At 40.8% G+C, this 22556-nt stretch overlaps 2 protein-coding genes across 7 annotated transcripts in view; one reads left to right on the top strand and one right to left on the bottom strand.

Annotated features, from left to right (window-relative positions):
- FAM177A1 (family with sequence similarity 177 member A1) overlaps positions 1–18607 on the top strand; it is a 37832-nt gene extending 19225 nt beyond the window's left edge. For both annotated transcript variants that reach the window (XM_055291533.2, XM_055291534.2), the window contains 3 exons: positions 12388–12454; positions 13851–13948; positions 16258–18607. In XM_055291533.2, the coding sequence (XP_055147508.2) occupies positions 12388–12454; positions 13851–13948; positions 16258–16464 (372 nt within the window). In that variant the 3' untranslated portion in view covers positions 16465–18607. The remainder of the gene's footprint in view (positions 1–12387; positions 12455–13850; positions 13949–16257) is intronic.
- Positions 18608–20669: 2062 nt separating this feature from the next.
- The window catches only part of PPP2R3C (protein phosphatase 2 regulatory subunit B''gamma), a 38784-nt gene continuing 36897 nt past the window's right edge, over positions 20670–22556 (bottom strand). For all 5 annotated transcript variants that reach the window (XM_055291527.2, XM_063645936.1, XM_055291529.2 and 2 more), the window contains one exon: positions 20670–20976. In XM_055291527.2, the coding sequence (XP_055147502.1) occupies positions 20788–20976 (189 nt within the window). In that variant the 3' untranslated portion in view covers positions 20670–20787. The remainder of the gene's footprint in view (positions 20977–22556) is intronic.

The following is a 22556-nucleotide window of genomic DNA, read 5'->3' as shown; positions in this document are numbered from 1 at the left end:
GATGGAGTCTCACCCTGTCGCTCAGGCTGGAGTGCAGTGGTACGATCTCGGCTCACTGCAGCCTCCACCTCCCAGGTTCAAATGATTCTCCTGTCTCAGCTTCCCGAGTAGCTGGGATTACAGGTGCCTGCCACCATGCCCAACTAATTTTTGTATTTTTAGTAGAGACAGGGTTTCACCATGTTGGCCAGGCTGGTCTCGAACTCCTGACCTTGTAATCCACCCACCTTGGCCTCCCAAAGTGCTGGGATTACTGGTGTGAGCCACTGCACCCAGCCTAGAAACAAAGTATTAAAGCCATTGTCTGATACTATGAAAATCATAGGAATTCTAATCCTTTTTTTTTTTTTTTAATTTTTTTCTTTTTCAGACAAGGTCTTCCTCTGTTGCCCAGGTTGTAGTACAGTGGCATGATGATGGCTCACTGTAGCCTTGACCTCCTGAGCTCAAACGATCTTTCCACCTCAGCCTCCTAAGTAGCTGGGACTACAGATACAGGCCACCACGCCTGTCTAATTTTTAAAGTTTTTTGTAGAGATGAGGTCTCATTATGTTGCCCAGGCTGGTCTTGGACTCCTCGGCTCACATGATCCTCCTATTTTGGCCTCCCAAAGTGCTGGGATTACAAGCATGAGTTCCTGGCCTCAAATCCATTTTTCTTGTGTTGTTTAAAGTAGTAAAAGAGCATCTTTTTTTTTTTTTTTTTTTTTTTTTTTTTTTTTTTTTTTTTTTTTCCTTGAGACGGAGTCTCGCTCTGTCGCCCAGGCTGGAGTGCAGTGGCGCAATCTCGGCTCACTGCAGGCTCCGCCTCCCGGGTTCACGCCATTCTCCTGCCTCAGCCTCTCCGAGTAGCTGGGACTACAGGCGCCCGCCACCACGCCCGGCTAATTTTTTGTATTTTTAGTAGAGACGGGGTTTCACTGTGGTCTCGATCTCCTGACCTCGTGATCTGCCCGCCTCGGCCTCCCAAAGTGCTGGGATTACAAGCGTGAGCCACCGCGCCCGGCCTTTTTTTTTTTTTTTTTTGAGACAGAGTGTCACTCTGTTGCCCAGGCTGGAGTGCAGTGGCGTTATCTCGGCTCACTGCAACCTCTGCCCCTGGGATCAAGCAATTCTCCTGCTTTAGCCTCCCTTGTAGCTGGGATTACAGGTGTGCGCTACCACTCCTGGCCAATTTTTGTATTTTTAGTAGAGACAGGGTTTCACCATGATGACTAGGCTGGTCTCAAACTCCTGACCTCAAGTGATCCGCCCGCCTCGGCCTCCCAAAGTGCTGGGATTACAGGCGTGAGCCACTGCGCCTGGCCGTAAAAGAGCATCTTGATGCCAACTTCATGTATATATTTAAATGCCATTGTTATAGTTAATGGAATGTATACATAATAGAGGCTTTTGAATCTTGAATTATTTTTGTTTTTTTTTTTTTTTTGAGACGGAGTTTTGCTCTTGCCCAGGCTGGAGTGCAATGGCGCGATCTCAGCTCACCGCAACCTCCGCCTCCTGGGTTAGAGTGATTCTCCTGTCTCAGCCTCCCTTGTAGCTGGGATTACAGGCATGCGCCACCACGCCTGGCTAATTTTGTATTTTTATAGAGATGGGGTTTTTCCATGTTGGTCAGGCTGGTCTCAAACTCCCAACCTCAGGTGATCTGCCCACCCCAGCCTCCCAAAGTGCTGGGATTACAGGCGTGAGCCACCATGCCCAGCCCATTTTTCTGTTTTTATTAAACATATTTATTGCCTCAAGTACTTACCATTTATTCTTCCTAATTGTAACATTGAGCTCTTTGACCAGCATCTCCCCATTTCACCTTAACCCCCAGCCTCTGGTAACCACCATTGTGCTCTCTGTTTCTATGAGTTCAGTTTTGGATTCCACGTAAGTGAAAACGTGGTATTATGCCTTTCTGTGCCTGGGTTATTTCAGTAGCATAATGTCCTCCAGGTTCATCCATGTTACACAAATGACAGAATTCCCTATTTTTAGAGGCTGAATTGTATTTCGTTTTGTATATATATCACATTTTCTTTATCCATTCATCTGATATGGACTCCTACGTTGGTTCCATAATGTGGCCATTGTGAATAATGATGTAATAAACATGGGAGTGCAGATATCTCTTTGATATACTGATTCCAGTTCCTTTCAATGTATATTCAGAAATTGAATTGCTGGATTATATAGTAATTCTGTTTTTAGTTTTTCAAGGAACCTCCATCCTGTTTTCCAAAATGGCTGTACTGATTTACATTCCCACCAACAAGTGCACCTGGGTTCCCTTTTCTCTACATCCTTGCCAACATTTGTTATCTTTTATCTTTTTGATAATATCCATTTTGACAGGTATGTGGTGATATCTCATTGTGATTTTAATTTGCCTTTCCTTAATGATTAGTGATGTTGAACATTTTTTCATATATCTGCTGACTATTCATATGCCTTCTCTTGAGAAGTATCTGTTCAGGTCCTTAGCCTAGTTTTTAATTAGGTTGTTTTTTTGCTTTTGAGTTGTTTAAGTTCTTTACATATTTTGAATATTAACCCCTTATCAAATGTATGGCTTGCAAGTATTTTCTCCCAATCCATGGGTTGTCACTTCACTGTGTTGATTGTTTCTTTTACTGTGCAGAAGCTTTTTATTTTGATGTAATCCCATTAGTCTGGTTTTGGTTTTGTTGCCTGAGCTTTTGGGGTCAAATCCAAAAAAGTATTGCCCAGACCAATGTTATGTAGTTTTCCCCTATGTTTTCTTCTAGCAGTTTTACATGGATAATTTTCCTAATATGTATTTCAGAATCTCCATTGGTGGCAATAAATAGGTTTTTTATTGAGTAAGTAGAAAATCTTTTACATGGTGGAGTATGTTAACAGATGATTGGTATCTTAATGTTAGAGCATTTTGATAGCAGGTAATCATAAAACTACTTATCATCACCATATCCTTTCTTGTGTTTGTGGACTAGGCATCATGTGAAGTTTCTGTTTGCTCCTGTAGATTTACTGTCTACTCCTCTGCATGCTGCATTGTACTTCGGCATGTATGCACTGTATTGGTAGACTCCTTTGTCCTCTGGCTTTCTATTGAGTTTAGCCAATGTGAACCACCAGCAGGAAATTAGAGGGCAGGGAATAAAATGAGGTTGTGTTATTTACTCTTCACCATTCTGATTCTGGGATTCCTTCCTTGTTATATGCCGTGGGTAACTGGATTTTCTACTAAGGGTACAGCTACTATTGGGAAGCCTTCTCCATTTGGGTATTATCCCAGGGTTCCCAGTAACTGCTCTCTCTTTTTACCCCTTCAGATATTGGGTTTGTGATAGCCCATTTTGTGCTGCTATAAAGAATACCACAGACTGGGTAATTAATAAAGAACAGAACTTTATTGGCTTACAGTTGTGGAGGCTGGGAAGTCCAAGATTGAGGGACTGGCATCTGGCAAGGGCCTTCTTGCTGCATCATTGAACATAGCAGAAGGCGAGAGGGTGAGAGAGAGACAGAGAAAGAAGGGGATAGAGCTCATGATTTTATAACAAACCCACTTCCATAATAATGGCATTAATTCATTCATGATGCTGGAGCCATCATGGCATCATCACTGCTCATTCAGTCCCAGCTCCCAACACTGTTATATTGTTTCCAACACACGTTTTTTAGGGGACACATTTAAACAACAGCAGGGATATTAATGGTTTTCTCAGTGCTATTAGCTCTGGGGTACTATTCTGTTTGTTGTTGGAAACCTTGTCCACATCTTTGTAGATAATACCCTATTAGCCAATTAAAAAAATTTTTTTAAATGTGTATAGCTAAATCTCACCACTACTAGCCATTCAATGTATCATTAGGTTTCCTGCCGTAGACCAATACAACAGCCAATGCTTATCCATTGGAGTAGTTTTTTTTTTTTTTTTTTTTTTGAGACAGTTTCGCTCTTGTTGCCCAGGCTGGAGTGCAATGGCGCAATCTCGGCTCACCGTAACCTCTGCCTCCCGGGTTCAAGCGATTCTCTTGCCTGAGCCTCCCAAGTAGCTGGGATTACAGGCATGTGCCACCATGCCCAGCTAATTTTGTATTTTTAGTAGAGACAGGGTTTCTCCATATTGGTCAGCCTGGTCTCGAACTCCTGACCTCAGGTAATCCGCCCGCCTTGGCCTCTCAAAGTGCTGGGATTACAGGCATGAGCCATCATGCCTGGCCCTATTGGGCACAGTTCTTTTAACAACAAGATAAACCTGGCTTCACTTAATGTTAAGAGCAGACTTTCAATTTTCTGTTTCCTCTTAATACATCATAAATATGATAAGACAACGGAATTTTGAAAAGGTCCTGTATTTCCATAGTACATTTGTAAAACAGACTCAATTTTTAAAACCCTGACATTTAAGATAAAGATTTAAGATTAATACCCCTGGCATATGACACTAGTAGAGGATAAGAAGTGGAGACCTATGCTACACATGGTGGCTTACACCTGTAATCCCAGCATTTTGGGAGGCCGAGGGGGATGGATCACAAGGTCAGGAGTTCAAGATCAGCCTTGCCAAGGTGGTGAAACCCCGTCTCTACTAAAAATACAAAAATTAGCTGGGCGTGGTGGTGGGAGCCTGTAATCCCAGCTACTCGGGAGGCTAAGGCAGAGAATTGCTTGAATCTGGGAGGTGGAGGTTGCAGTGAGCCAAGATCACACCACTGCACTCCAGCCTGGGCGACAGAGCGAGACTCTGTCTCAGAAAAAAAAAAAAAAAAGAAAAAAAAGTGGAGACCTAAATCTTTTTATAATCTTATAGTAACTCACTTCAATTTTACCTTAGATGAACCTTAAGAATAAACATATCATCTCTAATTCTCTTACACATTAATTTAGTTTCAGTTAATATTCCTCAAATATGTGTATATTTGTGTAAGTCTATATATATTTTAAAAATATTGTTATAGGTGGCCGGGCATGGTGACTCACACCTGTGATACCAGCACTTTGGGCCTGGGCAACAACAGTGAAACTCTGTCTCAAAAAAAAAAAAAAAAATTGAGGCAAAAAATGAGACCAGATAATTTTTAGTTTTGACTATATTAGAAAAGCATCACTCAATCCATTTATATAGGTAACAACTATAACTATATATATATATAGAGAGAGAGAGAGAGAGAGTTTTTTTTTTTTTTTTTTTTGAGATGTACTCTGTCACCCAGGCTGGAATGCAGTGGCGCGATCTCAGCTCACTGCAACCTCCGCCTCCCAGGTTCAAGCGATTCTCCTGCCTCAGTCTCCTGAGTAGCTGGGATTACAGGCACACGCTACCACACCTGGCTAATTTTTGTATTTTTAGTAGAGATGGGGTTTCACCATGTTGGTCAGGCTGGTCTCAAACTCCTGACCTCGTTATCTGCCCACCTTGGCCTCCCAAAGTGCTGGGATTACAGGCATGAGCCACCGCACCCGGCGGAGCTACAAGTTAATGGGCAATCACATACGTTGCTACTGCATATTTATTGGCAGATTTTCTAGTGTGAAGTTTTGCAAAGTGAGTGAAGAACTTCCTAAATGATTATATTTTTGGCCTAGTTAATTCCACCTTTAGGAATTTAAGCAGATTAAGTAAATAGGCTTAATATTATATATTATATAATATTATATATTATATTATATTATATTATATTATATTATATATAATATATAATATAATTAATATAGAAATATAATATAATTTATATAAAAAATATAATATAATTAATATGATATAATACATGTGGAAAAATAGGATAGAGAAAATATGTAAGGGACAACAATGTTGTGAAAATAAGTATATGCTCAGGAAAAGACTGGAAAGATACCCTGATATTTGGATAATTATTTCTAGGTGGTGGAAAATGGGTGAATTACATTTTGCTTATATTGGCCTCCATTTTCTTTCTTTCTTCTTTTTTTTTTGAGACGGAGTCTTGCTCTGTCGCCCATGCTGGAGTGCAGTGGCGTGATCTCGGCTCACTGCAAGCTCCGCCTCCCAGGCTCACGCCATTCTCCTGCCTCAGCCTCCTGAGTAGCTGGGACTACAGGCACCTGCCACCACGCCTGGCTAATTTTTTGTATTTTTTTTGTGGAGACAGGGTTTTACCGTGTTGGCCAGGATGGTCTCCATCTCTTGACCTCGTGATCCACCTGCCGCAGCCTCCCAAAGTGCTGGGATTACAGGCGTGAGCCACTGCACCCGGCCGACCTCCATTTTCTAAGTGTTCTACAACAAATAAGTATGACTTTTATAATCTGAAAATAAATTGTTTTAATAAGAAATAAAAGGTAGTAGGTCTTAATAGGGAAGGAAGAGATACTTATATTTTTGGAGGAAAAATGAATCATTTTGAGTTTTAGCACTATATACAAGAAGTCTTGAAGACACAAGATCTTGTCCCAGTTTTGCTATTACTGGGATAGTCTAGGTGGTGGAGGTCTGGCGTAGACTCTAGCTACTTCTCTTTTTTGATTCAATCAAGTCAATGTTCAAACAAAGGGCCCTATATATTCATTCTGTATAGTTGTGTGGGATGATGATAAATGTTATTCAGGAATTATTAACCTGTTTTTCAGGTCTGGAGCAGATTTGATTCTTTGGTAGTCATAGCTTGGATATTATCAATTATTCTCTCCAGAAACAACCCCAGGAGAATTGGTCCACTGAGAAATATATTTACAGTTGAAACTTGAACAATGTGAAGTTTAGGGGTGTGACCCCCCCCAACTACCCTGCACAGTTGAAAATATGCATATAACTTATTATTCCCCCCAAATTAAATTGCTAATAGCCTAATGTAGACTGGAAGTCTTACCTAGAGCATGAAGTCAATTAACACATATTTCTTATGTTATACGTATTATATGCTATATTCTTACAATAAAGTAAGCTATAGAAAAGAAAATGTTGGCCGGGCGTGGTGGCTCATGCCTGTAATCCCAGCACTTTGGGAGGCTGAGGTGGGCAGATCACAAGGTCAGGAGTTCCAGACCAGCCTGGCCAATATAGTGAAACCCCATCTCTACTAAAAATACAAAAATTAGCTGGGTGTGGTGGTGGGCACCTGTAGTCCCAGCTACTTGGGAGGCTGAGGCAGGAGAATCGCTTGAACCCAGGAGGCAGAGGTTGCAGTGAGCTGAGATCGCACCACTGCACTCCAGCCTGGGGGACAAAGAGAGGCGAGGCAGGGCGGGGTGGGGCGGGGTGGGGCGAGGCAGAGAAAGGAAAGGAAAGGAAAGGAAAAAGGGTTAAGAAAATTATAAGGGGCCGGGCGCGGTGGCTCACGCCTGTAATCCCAGCACTTTGGGAGGCCGAGGCGGGCGGATCACAAGGTCAGGAGATCGAGACCATCCTGGCTAACACAGTGAAACCCTATCTCTACTAAAAATACAAAAAAAATTAGCCGGGTGTAGTGGCGGGCTCCTGTAGTCCCAGCTACTCGGGAGGCTGAGCCAGGAGAATGGTGTGAACCCGGGAGGTGGAGCTTGCAGTGAGCAGATAACGCGCCACTGCACTCCAGCCTGGGCGACAGAGCAAGACTCCGTCTCAAAAAAAAAAAAAAAATTATAAGGAAGAGAAAATATATTTACTGTTCATTAAGTGGGAAGTGGATCATCATCATAAGTCTTCTTCCTCATTGTCTTCACATTGAGCAGGCTGAGGAGGAAGAGGAGGGGTTGGTCTTGCTGTGTTAGGCATGGCAGGAGGTGGAAGGGGAGGCAAGAGAGAAAGGCGTACTTGCTGTGACTTCATGGAAATACGTAGTAATTTCTGTCTGACTTTTTTACTTTTTTATTTCTCTAAAAGTTGTTCTATGTGGTAACAGTTCTTTTCCCACCATTTGCTTTAGTTTCATTGCCTATATGGAAGGGTCCATGTTGTAAAAGAAGTCAAGTAGTCTTGAAAAATCGGAGCCCTTCTGCCAGATTGTCTAATGTCAGTTTCTTTTCTGGCACTGCTACTTTTACATCTTCTTCATTATCTGGCAGTGGTTTGGAGGCACTCATCTCTATCAAGCCATTTTCTGTTAATATCTCTGGTGTTGTGTCTATTAGCTCTTGAATTTCTCCAAGATCCAAATTTTGAAACCCTCCACCCCCATCCCCCCTTTCTTTTCATATCTACCATATCTTTCATGATTTCATTGATTGGCTCTGTCGTAAATCCTGTGAAGATGTGCACAACCCTTGGACACAGTTTTCTCCGCAGAATTTGTTTCGTGTTGATGTCTTTCACAGCTTTTTCTATAACAATGGCATCTTCAGTGGTGTAATCCTTCCAGACTTTCATGATGTTTTCTTTATCGGGGTTCTCTTCTTCTTCTTTTTTTTTTTTGAGACGGAGTCTCACTGTCACCCAGGCTGGAGTGCAGTGGTGTGATCTTGGCTCATTGCAACCTCCATCTCCCGGGTTCAAGCAATTCTCCTGCCTCAGCCTCCCAAGTAGCTGGACTACAGGTGCACGCTGCCATGCCCAGCTAATATTTTGTATTTTAGTAAAGACAAGGTTTCACCATGTTGCCCAGGCTGGTTGCAAAATCCTGAGCTCAGGTAATCTGTCCGCCTCAGCCTCCCAAAGTACTGGGATTATAGGCATAAGCCACCACGCCTGGCCCAGGGTTCTTTTCTATGGCATCAACAATGCTTTCCATAGAGTACTGTGTGTAATGAGCCTTAAAGGTCCTTATGACCCCTGATCCAGAGGCTGAACTAGAGATGTTGTGTTTGGGGGCAAGTACAACACTTTGACGCCTTCAGTGTTGAACTTACGGGGTTCTGGGTGGCCAGGAGCATTGTCCAATAACAAAAGAACTTTAAAAGGCAGACCCTTATTAACAGAATACTTCCTGACTTCAGGGACAAAGCATTGATGGAACCAATCCAGGAAAAGGGTTCTTGTTGTCTAGGCCTTGTACAGACAAAAGACTGGTAGCTGGTGTTTATCTTTTTCCTTTAAGGCTTGGGGGCTAGCAGCTTTATAGATAAGGGCAGTCCTAATCATAAACCGGACTGCATTTGTACAAAATAGTAGAGTTAGCCTATCCCTTTCTGCCTTGAATCCTGGTGCTTGCTTCTCTTCCTTACTAATAAATGTCTTTTGTGGCATGTTTTTTCAGAATAGGGCACTTTGATCTCCGCTAAAAACCTGTTCTGATAGCTATCCTTTCTTCGCAATGATTTTCCTAATGATGTGTGGGAATCATCTGCTATCTTTTGTTTGGCAGAAGCTGCTTGTCTTGTTCTGTTGACATTTTTAAAGCCAAACTCCTTTCTAAAATTATCAAGCCATCCTTTGCTGGCATTAAATTCTCCAGCTTTAGATACTGTATTAGAGTTCTCCAGAGGGACAGAACTAACAGAATATATGTATATGTGAAAGGGAGTTTAGTTATTTGTTTTTTGTGAGGCAGGGTCTCCCTCTGTTGCCCAGGCTGGAGTGCAGTGGTGCAATCTTGGCTCACTGCAACCTCTGCCTCCCAGGTTCAAACGATTCTCTGGTCTCAGTCTCCTGAGTAGCTGGGATCACAGGCGTGTGCCATTACAGCCCACCTAATTTTTGTATTTTTATTTATTTTATTTATTTAGAGACGGAGTCTTGCTCTGTTGCTCAGGCTGGAGTGCAGGGGCTCAATCTCGGCTCACTGCAACCTCCGCCTCCCGGATTCAAGCAATTCTTCTGTCTCAGCTTCCCTAGAAGCTGGGATTACAGGTGCACGCCACCATGCCCGGCTAATTTTTGTATTTTGAGTAGAGACGGGGTTTCTCCATGTTGGTCAGGCAGGTCTCGAGCTCCTGACCTCAGGTGATCCACCCGCCTCAGCCTCCCAAAGTGCTGGGATTACAGACGTGAGCCACTGCGCCCTGCCCCATCCACTCAGTCTCAACAGATATTCTTGTGTTTGCCTTTTTAATGCCCTTTTAATCATTAGTATATATAAGAAGATTATGGACAAGTTTTTCTCTTTCTCCCCTCCTTGGAAGCCATATTAAAACAATTATTGCCCAGATGCAGTGGCTTACCCCTGTAGTCCCAGCACTTTGGGAGGCTGAGGTGGGTGGATCACATGGGGCTGGAATTTGAGACCAGCCTGGCCAACATGGCGAAACCTCATCTATACTAAAAATACAAAAATTCGTGCAATTGGTGCACGTCTGTAATCCCAGCTACTCGTGAGGCTGAGGCACAAGAATCACTTGAACCCAGGAGGCAGAGGTTGCAGTGAGCTGAGATTGTGCCACTGCGTTCTAGCATGGGTGACAGAGTGAGACTGTGTCTTAAAAAAAACTCCAGAAAACAATTATTAATACATTTGATTCCTTGAAGGCTTTATACTGTGTTTTCTTTGGATAAACGTATTGGTACAATGAAGCATGCCTTTATCACTGGCTTCATCTAGAGAGGCAGATAACATCTGTTTGGCAAGCTTCACAAAATCATTTGGAATTACAGAACCAAGATTAACTACGTAGGTGTGCATTGTGGATTGCATTCTGCCAGTGGCCCTGGCTTACCAAATATGCACTGAGCTTGTCTTGAGTTCTGTGGTCTAGTCCTTTTTTAAGACTTAAAGAAGGGATCCAGTTTCAGCTTTCTACCTATGGCTAGCCAGTTATCCCAGCACCATTTATTAAATAGGGAACCCTTTCCGCATTTCTTGTTTTTGTCAAGTTTGCTACAAAAATTAACTCAAGATGGATTAAAGACTTAAATGTTAGACCTAAAACCATAAAAACCCTAGAAGAAAACCTAGGCAATACCATTCAGGACATAGGCATGGGCAAGGACTTCATGACTAAATCACCAAAAGCAATGGCAACAAAAGCCAAAATTAACAAATGGGATCTAATTAAACTAAAGAGCTTCTACACAGCAAAAGAAACTACCATCATAGTGAACAGGCAACCTACAGAATGGGAGAAAATTTTTACAATCTACTCATCTGACAAAGGGCTAATATCCAGAATCTGCAATGAACTCAAACAAATTTACAAGAAAAAATCAAACAACCTCATCAAAAAGTGGGCAAAGGATATGAACAGACACTTCTCAAAAGAAGACATTTATTCAGCCAACAGACACATGAAAAAATGCTCATCATCACTGGCCATCAGAGAAATGCAAATCAAAACCACATACCATCTCATACCAGTTAGAATGGTGATCATTAAAAAGTCAGGAAACAACAGGTGCTGGAGAGGATGTAGAGAAATAGGAACACTTTTACACTGCTGGTGGGACTGTAAACTAGTTCAACCATTGTGGAAGACAGTGTGGTGATTTCTCAAGGATCTAGAACCAGAAATACCATTTGACTCAGCCATCTCATTACTGGGTATATACCCAAAGGATTATAAATCATGTTGCTATAAAGACACATACACATGTATGTTTATTGCAGCACTATTCACAATAGCAAAGACTTGGAACCAACCTAAATGTCCATCAATGATAGACTGGATTAAGAAATGTGGCACATATACACCATGGAATATTACGCAGCCATAAAAAAGGATGAGTTCATGTCCTTTGTAGGGACATGCATGAAGCTGGAAACCATCATTCTGAGCAAACTGTTGCAGGGACAGAAAACCAAACACCACATGTTCTCACTCATAGGTGGGAATTGAACAATGAGAACACTTGGACACAGGATGGGGAACATCACACACTGGGGCCTGTCGTGGGGTGGGGGGAGGGGGGAGGGATAGCATTAGGAGATATACCTAATGTAAATGACGAGTTAATGGGTGCAGCACACCAACATGGCCCATGTATACATATGTAACAAACCTGCACATTGTGCACAGGTACCCTAGAACTTAAAGTATAATAATAATAAAAAAAAGACTTAAAACTTATCTTGCTACTTATTTGTCCTTTATTTTCCCACCATTAAAAGCTCATTTGATGTTCCCTTACATATCCTGTTTAATTTCTCTGAACCTTTATTTCCCTGCTATAGCATAAGTATGTCAGATGGCATCCTTAAGTTTCTTTCTATTGACTGAACACCCCCTGTGGTGTTGTGTTTATAAATAGTGGAGACAAAAATGCAGCAAGACAGGAGAAAGGAAAGCTCTGGATTATCAACTCATAAAATAATCCAGACTGCGATTACCAACTCCATTTCAGTGGCTGCATCTTTTTTTGATTCTTCTATGGGCTTAAGGTGGTGGTAGTTATATGGGTGAATGTAAAACATCTTTGTGGAATTTTAACTCTAAAGATTTTAAATTGTTGATTGGATTGCAGTCTCTTTGTAGTACTGCCTATAGAATATTCCCGGTGCCTACCAAGTATTTGACTACTTCATTCTGGCCTAAATATATGGAATGAATTTAGGTATGAATGTTACTAACATGATTTCTTATTGCAGACAAAACTTACCTGGGGCCCCTACTTATGGTTTTACATGCTTCGGGCTGCTACATCAACTCTCTCAGGTATTGCTTTTCTGCTTGAATATTGTATAATTGTTGTAACATGCTTCAGCAACAGGAACTTTGCTAAATAGGATGTTTCCAAACTGAAGGAGAAACAATAGGGAGTTAATCACTGTCCTCAAGAGCTAGCTAGCATTGGGAGATAGTAACCTAACTTGTACTTCACATTAAAACATTCTTCAGCTTCCAATATGGTTTTTTTTTTTTTTTTTGAGGAATGAAAAATGACTATGTTAGTTTAGATACGGTTTTCAAGTTCTTAAACCCTTTCTCTTAACAGCTATTTTGCTGCTTTGTCATTTGGTTTCCAATTGATAACATTCTCAATCTGTCTCACTGCTTATTCTAAAGCCTGTATTATAGTTAATTTATATTTCTATTTCATTAATATTTCGTTTCTTAAATTGAGATGTGACTAAGTCATATTTGAAGGAAATGAATGATCAACTTATAACTTAATAATGCTAATTTAAAATATAGGTTTTAAATTATAAAGCTTTCTTCTGCTTCCATTTTTAACTCCCTCATAGTTTTTTTTATCACTTTCTGCTTTTTATTAGAGCTAATTGTGAATAGTAATTGATTCAACAAATATTTACTAAGCACTCAATATATGCTAGACAGGTTGGTGTAATGGAAAGAACATGGGCTTTAGATTCAGACCTAGCTTTGAACTTTGGATCTGCTTTATCAGTCTGGGTTAAGTTCTTGAACCTCTCTACGCCTAACCTTTCACAGTGCCTGGCACATAGTAGGCACTCAGTGAGTGTTATACTACAAGCCATTCCCTTCCTCCAGCCCAGTGATATCCCAGCTTTCTGAGTATACATTTTTCTTTTTTGAGACAGAGTCTTGCTCTTTCATCAAGGCTGGAGTGCAGTGGTGTGATCTCGTCTCACCGTAACCTCTGCCTCCCAGTTTCAAGCTATTCTTCTGCCTCAGCCTTGTGAGTAGCTGGGATTACAGGCGCCCGCCACCATGCCCAGCTCATTTTTGTATTTTTAGTAGAGATGAGGTTCATCATGTTGTTCAAGCTGGTCTTGAACTCTTGACCTCATGTGATTTGCCTGCCTCAGCCTCCCAAAGTGCTGGGATTATAGACATGAGCCGCCATGCCTGGCAGTATACACTTTTCTTAAAGACATAGACATATAACAGATATACCTAGTGATAAGTCTTCTAATACAGATATGAAAAGACTTGTTGGGAGTTTTGAAACCACCAGTACTTCTTGAAGAAATCAGGGAAGATATACAGAAGAGAGATATATTAGGTTTTTATAATCTCCTTGAGAGCAGGATCAGTAACTCTTGTATTCCTACAGTGTCTCACACATAGAAAGTGCTCAAGAAATGTTTATAGAATTATGTAAGTCTTTTAACTTTTGTATCTTCAGTGTGTGACTTCCTTGGAGAGAAGATTGCATCTGTTTTGGGTATCAGTACCCCAAAGTACCAATATGCCATTGATGAATATTATCGGATGAAGAAGGAGGTATGCCTCCTTTTTACATTTTCTTGATTTAGTTTGGTTTGCTATGGACTTGATGGGTTGCATAATGAGCATATGTATTTTCTAACTGCCCAACATATAGCTCTCTTATGCTAGGCATTTCATTCTAGAGTCATTAATTTCTTTTATCAAAGTAACATACATTTTGGAATTCCTTAAAACTGGAATTTTCCTATGATCTGTGTGCAAAACTAGGCTAGATTTTATTGTCTTAGTGCTATGTGAGATGCCTTATATACATTATTTAATCTTCACACGCCTCTCTTTGGATTATCATTCTAATTCTAAGATGAAGAAACAAGATACTTAGAGTACATGGACTGGATATAGGAAAAGTGGAGTGGGTTTGACACAGATAAAAATTTAAGTACAAGAAATGTGTATGTGCCAGGTGTTAATGCACAAAACTTTGAGGGCAGTTTAAAAGTAGTGAGGTCTTAAGGTGAGAATGAAGTGAATTTTGTCTTAAAATATAAAAGCCTTTAGTGCTTAAGAGCATAGGCTCAGGAACCAAAAGGCTTGAATTCAAAATCTGTTCTGCCACTTAAAACTTTGTAACCTTGGACAGAACACTTAACCCCTCTATAAGCCTCAATCTCCTCATCTTTGTAATGAGGAGAATTGCAGCATCCATGCTCGGGGGCTGCTCTATGGATTAAATACATTAATATATAAAATGTTTGAAACAGCACCTAGTGTATATTAGTGAGCACAACAAATATTGGCACCTGCTATTCTTCAAGCAAATAGAGGGCAGCAATTCAGGTAAAGCTAGAATGTAGAGGCATGAAGGTACATTGTTATGGTTGGGGAAATGGCAAAAATATAATAGTTTATTGTCACTGGAGCATAAGGTACAATGTGGGAGTGACTGGACATGAGCCTGGAAAGGTCAGCTGACTTAACATTTGTCATATGGTTTCAAACCTGTTTTATGAACAAGTAAGTATTTCTTAACACTATAAGCCTTGCTTAGAGCCTCATTACCTCATCTGGACTATTATACTAGCCTCTTAAATGGTCTCTCTCTATTCTCAAGCAAGCCCCAGAGTAATCTTCTGGGGCTACTCACTGTGTACTGACTACCCGTTCTGCAGGGTCCAATACAAATGCCACCTCCTCAATGAATTTAGTAGTTCTGCAACTAGAAATTATTTACCCATTCAAAATCTCTACATCTGTCATAATACTGTTTTTACATGTCTTAACTTCCCTACTAAGTTGTAAATTTCTTGAGGGTAGGTGCTGCCTTATCTATATATTTGATGCTTATGAGAAAACTAACTATGCTATATATCATTTAGTAAATGAACCAACCTATTCAACCGAATAGACTGACACCCTACAATTGAAGTGATACAGTTGAAGCTAACTTTTTATTTATTTAGCTTAGACTTAATCTGAAAGAAATATAGTGCTTGTCAAAGCCAATTCAGGTCTCATCTAAGTGATGTAGTGCTGGACCCTGTTATAAAAAATAACCTCTTTTGGGCTGAGCACGGTGGCTCCTGCCTGTAATCCCAACACTTTGGGAGGCCAAGGTGGGTGGATCACTTGTGATCAGGAGTTCGAGACCAGCCTGGCCAACACGGTGAAACCCTGTCTTTACTAAAAATACAAAATTAGCTGGGCGTGGTGGCAGGTGCCTGTAGTCCCAGCTACTCAGGAGGCTGAGGCAGGAGAATTGCTTGAGCCTGGGAGACGGAGGTTGCAGTGAGCCACTGCACTCTAGCCTGGGTGACAGAGCAATACTCTTTCTCCAAAAAAAAAAAAAAAAAAAACAAGAGAAAACTACTTCCCTTAAAATGTTTTACAGTAGTTATTTCAATTAGAGAGCAGGAGAAGGGAAAGTATGTCTTAATTAGACCAAACTGATTTGAACGTGACACATTTTTTTTTTTTTTTTTTTTTTTGAGACAGAGTCTCGCCCTGTTGCCCAGGCTGGAGTGCAGTGGCGCAATCTCGGCTCACTGCAAGCTCTGCCTCGCGGGTTCACGTCATTCTCCTGCCTCAGCCTCTCCAAGTAGCTGGGACTACAGGCGCCCGCCACCACGCCCGGCTAATTTTTTTGTGTGTGTTTTTAGTAGAGACGGGATTTCACTGTGGTCTCGATCTCCTGACCTCGTGATCCGCCCGCCTCGGCCTCCCAAAGTGCTGGGATTACAAGCGTGAGCCACCGCGCCCGGCTTTTTTTTTTTTTTTAAACATAAGCTGACAGTGGGGAAAACAGCACTATGTACCTTTTAGCCTTTCGTATTTCAGCTATTCTTGATGTTGCTCCTTTTTTTTAGGAAGAAGAAGAAGAAGAAGAAAACAGGATGTCTGAAGAAGCAGAAAGACAATATCAACAGAATAAATTGCAGACTGATTCCATTGTTCAGACAGATCAACCAGAGACAGTGATATCCAGCTCATTTGTGAATGTCAATTTTGAAATGGAGGGAGACAGTGAAGTAATTATGGAAAGCAAGCAAAATCCAGTCTCTGTCCCACCATAAAATGAAATGACTATCAAGCTTCAAACTCTTAAGTTTTTTTTTTTAAATACAAAAACTTTCACAGTCTTTATTCAGTGGGACTTAATACAATTATTTATATTTTAAATTATTAAAATATCTGGAAAGGGAAAATGTTTTCTTCATTTTTAGGATCTTATCTAGCAAAAGCCAGATCTGAAATTCAGATATTTGTACTGTTTTTACTGTGCATAGAATTAGTGCTTTGGTTTTAAAATGATCTTTTAAAAAAGTTAAGGACATCCTAGAGCCTTAATAGTTAAGAAGAGTTAAATTATCAAGCCTGTCTATTTGTGCATTTGCTTTTTTTAAAAAAGGTAAGTTGCTGATTAAGTCTAATTGGAATTGATAATTCCATAGTCTTAGATTAAAATGAGGATATTTTCTCCTAGATTTTCTCATGTTATGCCATGCATTTATATATCTAACCATTAATTTCACACTAAGGATGCTTCCCCATATAATAAAAGGAGCAAGATGGAAGCACTTTGAATTTTCTTTCATTGAGAATAACTATTTTATGTAAGAATCTGTATTTATAACACCAGATATTAAGATAGGCTTCCATTTTTAAATGCAAGCCACTTAATCTTGTATTCTTTTTCAGGACTCAAATAACTAGCTTTGAACATAATATTAAAACACTACTTATGGAATAGATTTATTAATGTTAATACCTAGTGAATATCCATGTGGCATCCTGGTTATGTTATCCGTTCAGTGTTAATCCTATAGAAAAGTGGTTTGGAGGGGATTGGGGGATAGTGGGACAGGTATAGGTTTAATCCATCAGGAGCAATTAGATATTGTATAAGGTGCAATGATAGCCTAATGAAATTACCCATCATTCATCATTTAGAAGTAGCAATAGTGAAGACTGGACAGTTTACTTGAATCTGGTTGGCCACTCCCCTACCTACTTGGTTATTTGTAAACCTTATAAATGTATATATTGTGAAGCTAATTTTGAAAATATTCCTAGATATGGCCAGGTACGGTGCCCACACCTATAATCCCAGCACTTTGGGAGGCCAAGGCGGGCAGATTACTTGAGGTCAGGAGTTTGAGACCAGCCTGGCCAACGTAGTGAAACCCCGTCTCTACAAAAATACAAAAATCAGCTGGGCATGGTGCTGCACGTCTGTAATCCCAGCTGCTCGGGAGGCTGAGGGAGGAGAATCACTTGAACCAGGGAGGTGGAGGTTGCAGTGAGCCGAGATTGCACCATTGCATTCCAGCCTGGGTGACAGAGTGAGACTCCATCTTGGGGGAAAAGAAAAATACACACACACACACACACACACACACACTTCTAAATGTGTGTATAGAACCTTTTATCAGTATAACACTGATTTATAATTAAATGTGGGTGAGGAAGAATGTGTGGAGTGTTTCAGAAATTTTGATCTTAAAATCCTTTTCAGAAACTCAAAGCTTTCAGAAATTAATAGTTATATTAATAGCCTTCTAAACAGCATTAAGTTTTCAATCTTAATGTATCTATATAAAATATAGTGTCAAAGAAAGTAACATCAATATAGTGGGTCTGTAATGGAAATCTGTCAATGAACATGAACTGAGTTCTTCAACTACAGGTTGAAGGATAATTAAACTTTTCATTAGGAGTGTTCTAGCTACATGGATTCATGGAATGGTGGTTCATAGTAAGTGATGGTAATCTTTTTATTTATGGGTGTAAACCCTTTATAACTTAGTGCTTAAAATATTAATCTTTTGATTATATAATGTCCCATGAATTATAGTTTACCAATAGTTCTAAAACATGCTAACCTGACCTTTTCCTTGTTTTTAACTTCATTTGAGATAGTACCTCTCACTCACAAATATTTATCTGGTTATCAAGTGAAGGTAGGTGTGTCTAAAAGTGATCTTCTGAATCCTGTCTCCCTAGAGGTACTAGTATCTAGAGTTTACCCAGAAAATTTTATGATTGTAACAAAAGTAGTGACTTATGAAGGTTTTGTTTCTTGAATTTTACTTTTGCTACTTGTCCAATAGTGGCTAGTTTATGTTTATCAATACAGTTATTCACTGTGCCTTAAGTTTATACTTTGTTTATGCAAACTATAAAATTTCCCATAAATGTATTCAATGGTTTGTCTTACCTTAAGCCTCTTTCACTCATTTTTTTCTACTTCCTTTTCAGTCCTTTTAAGAATTCCAGTTCCAGCTGGGCACAGTGGCTCACGCCCGTAGTCCCAGCACTTTGGGAGGCCGAGGTGGGCGGATCACTAGGTCAGGAGTCTGAGACCAACCTGGCCAACATGGTGAATTAGTAGAGATGGATTTCTACTAAAAATACAAAAATTAGCCGGGCATGGTAGCAGGTGCTCCCAGCTGCTCGAGAAGCTGAGGCAGGAGAATCGCTTGAGCCTGGGAGGCGGAGGTTGCAGTGAACGAGTTTGCGCCATTGTACTCCAGCCTGGGCAACACAGCAAGACTCATCTCCAAAAAAAAAAAAAAAAAAAAGAATTCCAGTTCCTTCTGGATCATAGATAGTTCATATTTACCTTCTTCTAATCTTTCAGCATCTCATAAAAACTAAATGTAACGTATAACTGAAGTCTTTATCCTGAATTAACATAAATTCTTTAACAAAAATCCTTGACAAAATGAAGTTTGTTTTTTGGTTTGAGACAGGGTCTTACTCTGTTGCCCAGGCTGGAGTGCAATAGTGCAATCATGGCTCACTCCAGCCTCGACCTCCTGGGCTTAAGCAGTCCCTTCCCTGTCAGCCTCCCAAGGATCTGGTACTGCAGGCTCACACCACCATGCCCAGCTAATGTTTTTTATTTATTTTTTGTAGAGACTTGGTTTTGCCATGTTGTCCAGGCTTGGAATTAAGTTTTGTAAAATGTAACTCTGGTATTGGTTAAGAAAACTAGACAATTTTTTTTTTTTTTTTGAGACGGAGTCTCACTCTGTTGCCAGGCTGGAGTGCAGTGGCTCGATCTCGGCTCACTGCAAGCTCCGCCTCCCGGGTTCACGCCATTCTCCTGCCTCAGCCTCCCGAGTAGCTGGGACTACAGGCACCCTCCACCAGGCCTGGCTAATTTTTTGCATTTTTAGTAGAGACGGGGTTTCACTGTGTTAGCCAGGATGGTCTCCATCTCCTGAACTTGTGATCCGCCCGCCTCAGCCTCCCAAAGTGCTGGGATTACAGGTGTGAGCCACCGCACCCGGCCAATAAATTTTTTATACCAATGATTTTCATGAAAGTAAAATAGTAGTTTGAATACATTTTATTAAAACATCCAATTAAAAGAAAGAACAAGGCTGGGCACAGTGGCTCATGTATCACTGTGAATCATGGTGGCTATAGTCCCAGCACTTTGGGAGGCCGAGGCGGGCGGATCACCTGAGGTGAGGAGTTCGAGACCAGCCTGGCCAACATGGCGAGATCCCATCTCTACTAAAAATACAAAAATTAGCCAGGCATGGTGGTGCACACCTGAAGTCCCAGCTACTCAGGAGGCTGAGGCAGGAGAATTGCTTGAAGCTGGGAGGTGGAGGCTGCAGTGAGCAGAGATCATGCTACTGCACTCCAGCCTGGGCAACAGACAGAGACTGTCTCAAGAAAAAAAAAAAAAAGAAAAAAGGCTGGGCACCGTGGCTCACACCTGTAATCCCGGCACTTTGGGAGGCCGAGGCGGGCAGATCACTTGAGGTCAGGAGTTCGAGACAGGCCTGGGCAACATGGTGAAACCTTGCCTCTGCTAAAATACAAAAATTAGCCAGGCGTGTTGGCAGGTGCCTATAATCCCAGCTACTCAGGGGGCCGAGGCAGGAGAATTGCTTGACCCCCCTAAAAAAAAAATCCTAATCCTAACCCAGAAATAAAATGGCTCTACTCTAATGAATGGGAAAGTTTGTCATCTTTGAGATTTTATATATATAGACACACACACACACACACACACACGTGTGTATATATATGCACTGTCACTCAAATATTCACGTTCTAAATGACTGTCAAATATTCCATGGAAACTTCATCTCTGAAGATTATACAGATTTAAACTGAACATCATCTACCTACAGCAAATCACACTTCCCATCTTTGAACTAAAAGGAACCAGAACTTACCCCACCTCCTAACAAGCAATATTTGGTCCTATTGCTTCTAAAACTATTGCAACCAAAATTCCAGTAACCAAAACATTTGCTGTGTTCTCTAGGTATATCAAGTGTTTTATTTAGACCATTTCTGAGGATTTTGCTTTAAAGGGTTTACATGCAGCATTCAAGTATTTCTTAATATAAGACAGTCTAGTCTTTCAGAGATCATGTATCATCAAGGTCTGCAGAGTTTTCACTGTCATTTGCAACAAGAGCTTCTCTGTTCTCATAAGTCCAGAAGCCATTCAAATCGATTAGAATGGTGGTTACTGTGTCTCCTTGATTACTGTTGATTAAATCCTGAAGAGAGATTTTCAAAGGATCCTTTGGTTTTACCATGTCAAAGATTTCATCCTGCAAGAGAGAAAAAAAAAAAAATACAATGAAATTTGATCCACTTAATTTCTATCACACACAGTGATCCAAAATTCAGGGCTGTTTGCATCCACTGAAGTACAGAGGAATAAAATTGAGGGCTGCCACTTGGGCTTATGTTAATTTTTTGTTCTACTTTTTTTCTTTTCCATTTAACAGGCAGTTTCCTTTTCTCTACCTACAACCACAAAATTTTATTGGATAACTCCTTAGCTATGTGATAGCTATCCTTCGTTTTATAGATGAAGAAACCAAGGCTCAGTGCCTAATCCAGCTACATAGGTAATTAGTGACAGAACTATCTAATGCAGTGTTCAGGGACTGCATGTTAACTAATTTCTTACATATTTTTCTGTTGCCTTCTAATTGGTGAAACAAGGTTTTGTCTGTAGTTTTTGTTTTGTTTTGTTTTGTTCTGTTTTTGAGATGGAGTCTCGCTCTGTTATCCAGGCTGGAGTGCAGTAGCACAATCTTGGCTTACTGCAACCTCCGCCTCCTGGGTTCAAGCGATTCTTCTGCCTCAGCCTCCCAAGTAGCTGGGACTACAGGTGCACACCACCACACCCAACTAATTTTTGTATTTTTAGTAGAGATGGGGGTTTCACCATATTGGCCAGGCTGGTCTCAAACTCCTGATGTTAAGTAATCTGCCTGCTTTGGCCTCCCAAAGTGCTGGAATTATAGGCGTGAGCCACTGCGCCCAGCCTTGTTTGTTTTTTTTTTTTTGAGACAAGAGTTTCACCCTTGTTGCCCAGGCTGAAGTGCAATGGTGTGATCTCGGCTTACCACAACCTCCGCCTCCCAGGTTCAAGCCATTCTCCTACCTCAGCCTCCCAAGTAGCTGGGATTACAGCCGCGTACCACCACACCCGGCTAACGGGTTTGGTTTAATTTATTTTTGCTAACAGTTCAGCTCAATTAAACATCTAAATGTTTCAGAGATAGTGACAAAGCTTCATTGATGTCAACATTTTATTAGGATGGGAGAGGGGAGTTCTTCTCTCTGGATATGCATTAGACATCCAAAAAGAAGCTAAATTCTGCTAAAACTTACTGCAACATATAGAAGACCTCCTTCTATATCATGAAGTGTACAACATAGATATTTACAGGGAATTAGTACATGTTTTCTAATCTTTTTGTAGTAAAATTACTACAAAATTTGTAGTAAAATAAAATTTGTAGTAAAATTACTCAAAGTGAACAGGCTCTTTGAGGTAGCATACTAAAACAGTTTCCAAGGTAAAAATTTAGTTTACAGTTGAATAGACTGCCATAGGATGTAGACTGTACTGACTCTTTTCTTTTTTTTTTTTTTCTTTTGAGACAGAGTTCACTTTTATTGCCCAGGCTGGAGTGCAGTGGCACGATCTCAGCTCACTGCAACCTCCAACTCCTGGGCTCAAACAATTCTCCTGCCTCAGCCTCCTGAGTAGCCGGGATTACATGCATGCACCACCACGCCCAGCTAACTTTTGTATTTTTAGCAGAGACAGGGTTTCACCATGTTGACTAGGCTGGTCTCGAACTCCTGACCCTGGGTGATCTACCCGCCTCAG

The sequence above is a fragment of the Symphalangus syndactylus genome, chromosome 9 (genome assembly GCF_028878055.3).
Source record: "Symphalangus syndactylus isolate Jambi chromosome 9, NHGRI_mSymSyn1-v2.1_pri, whole genome shotgun sequence".
NCBI lineage: Eukaryota > Metazoa > Chordata > Mammalia > Primates > Hylobatidae > Symphalangus > Symphalangus syndactylus.
This window is presented reverse-complemented; position numbering and strand designations above follow the sequence as displayed.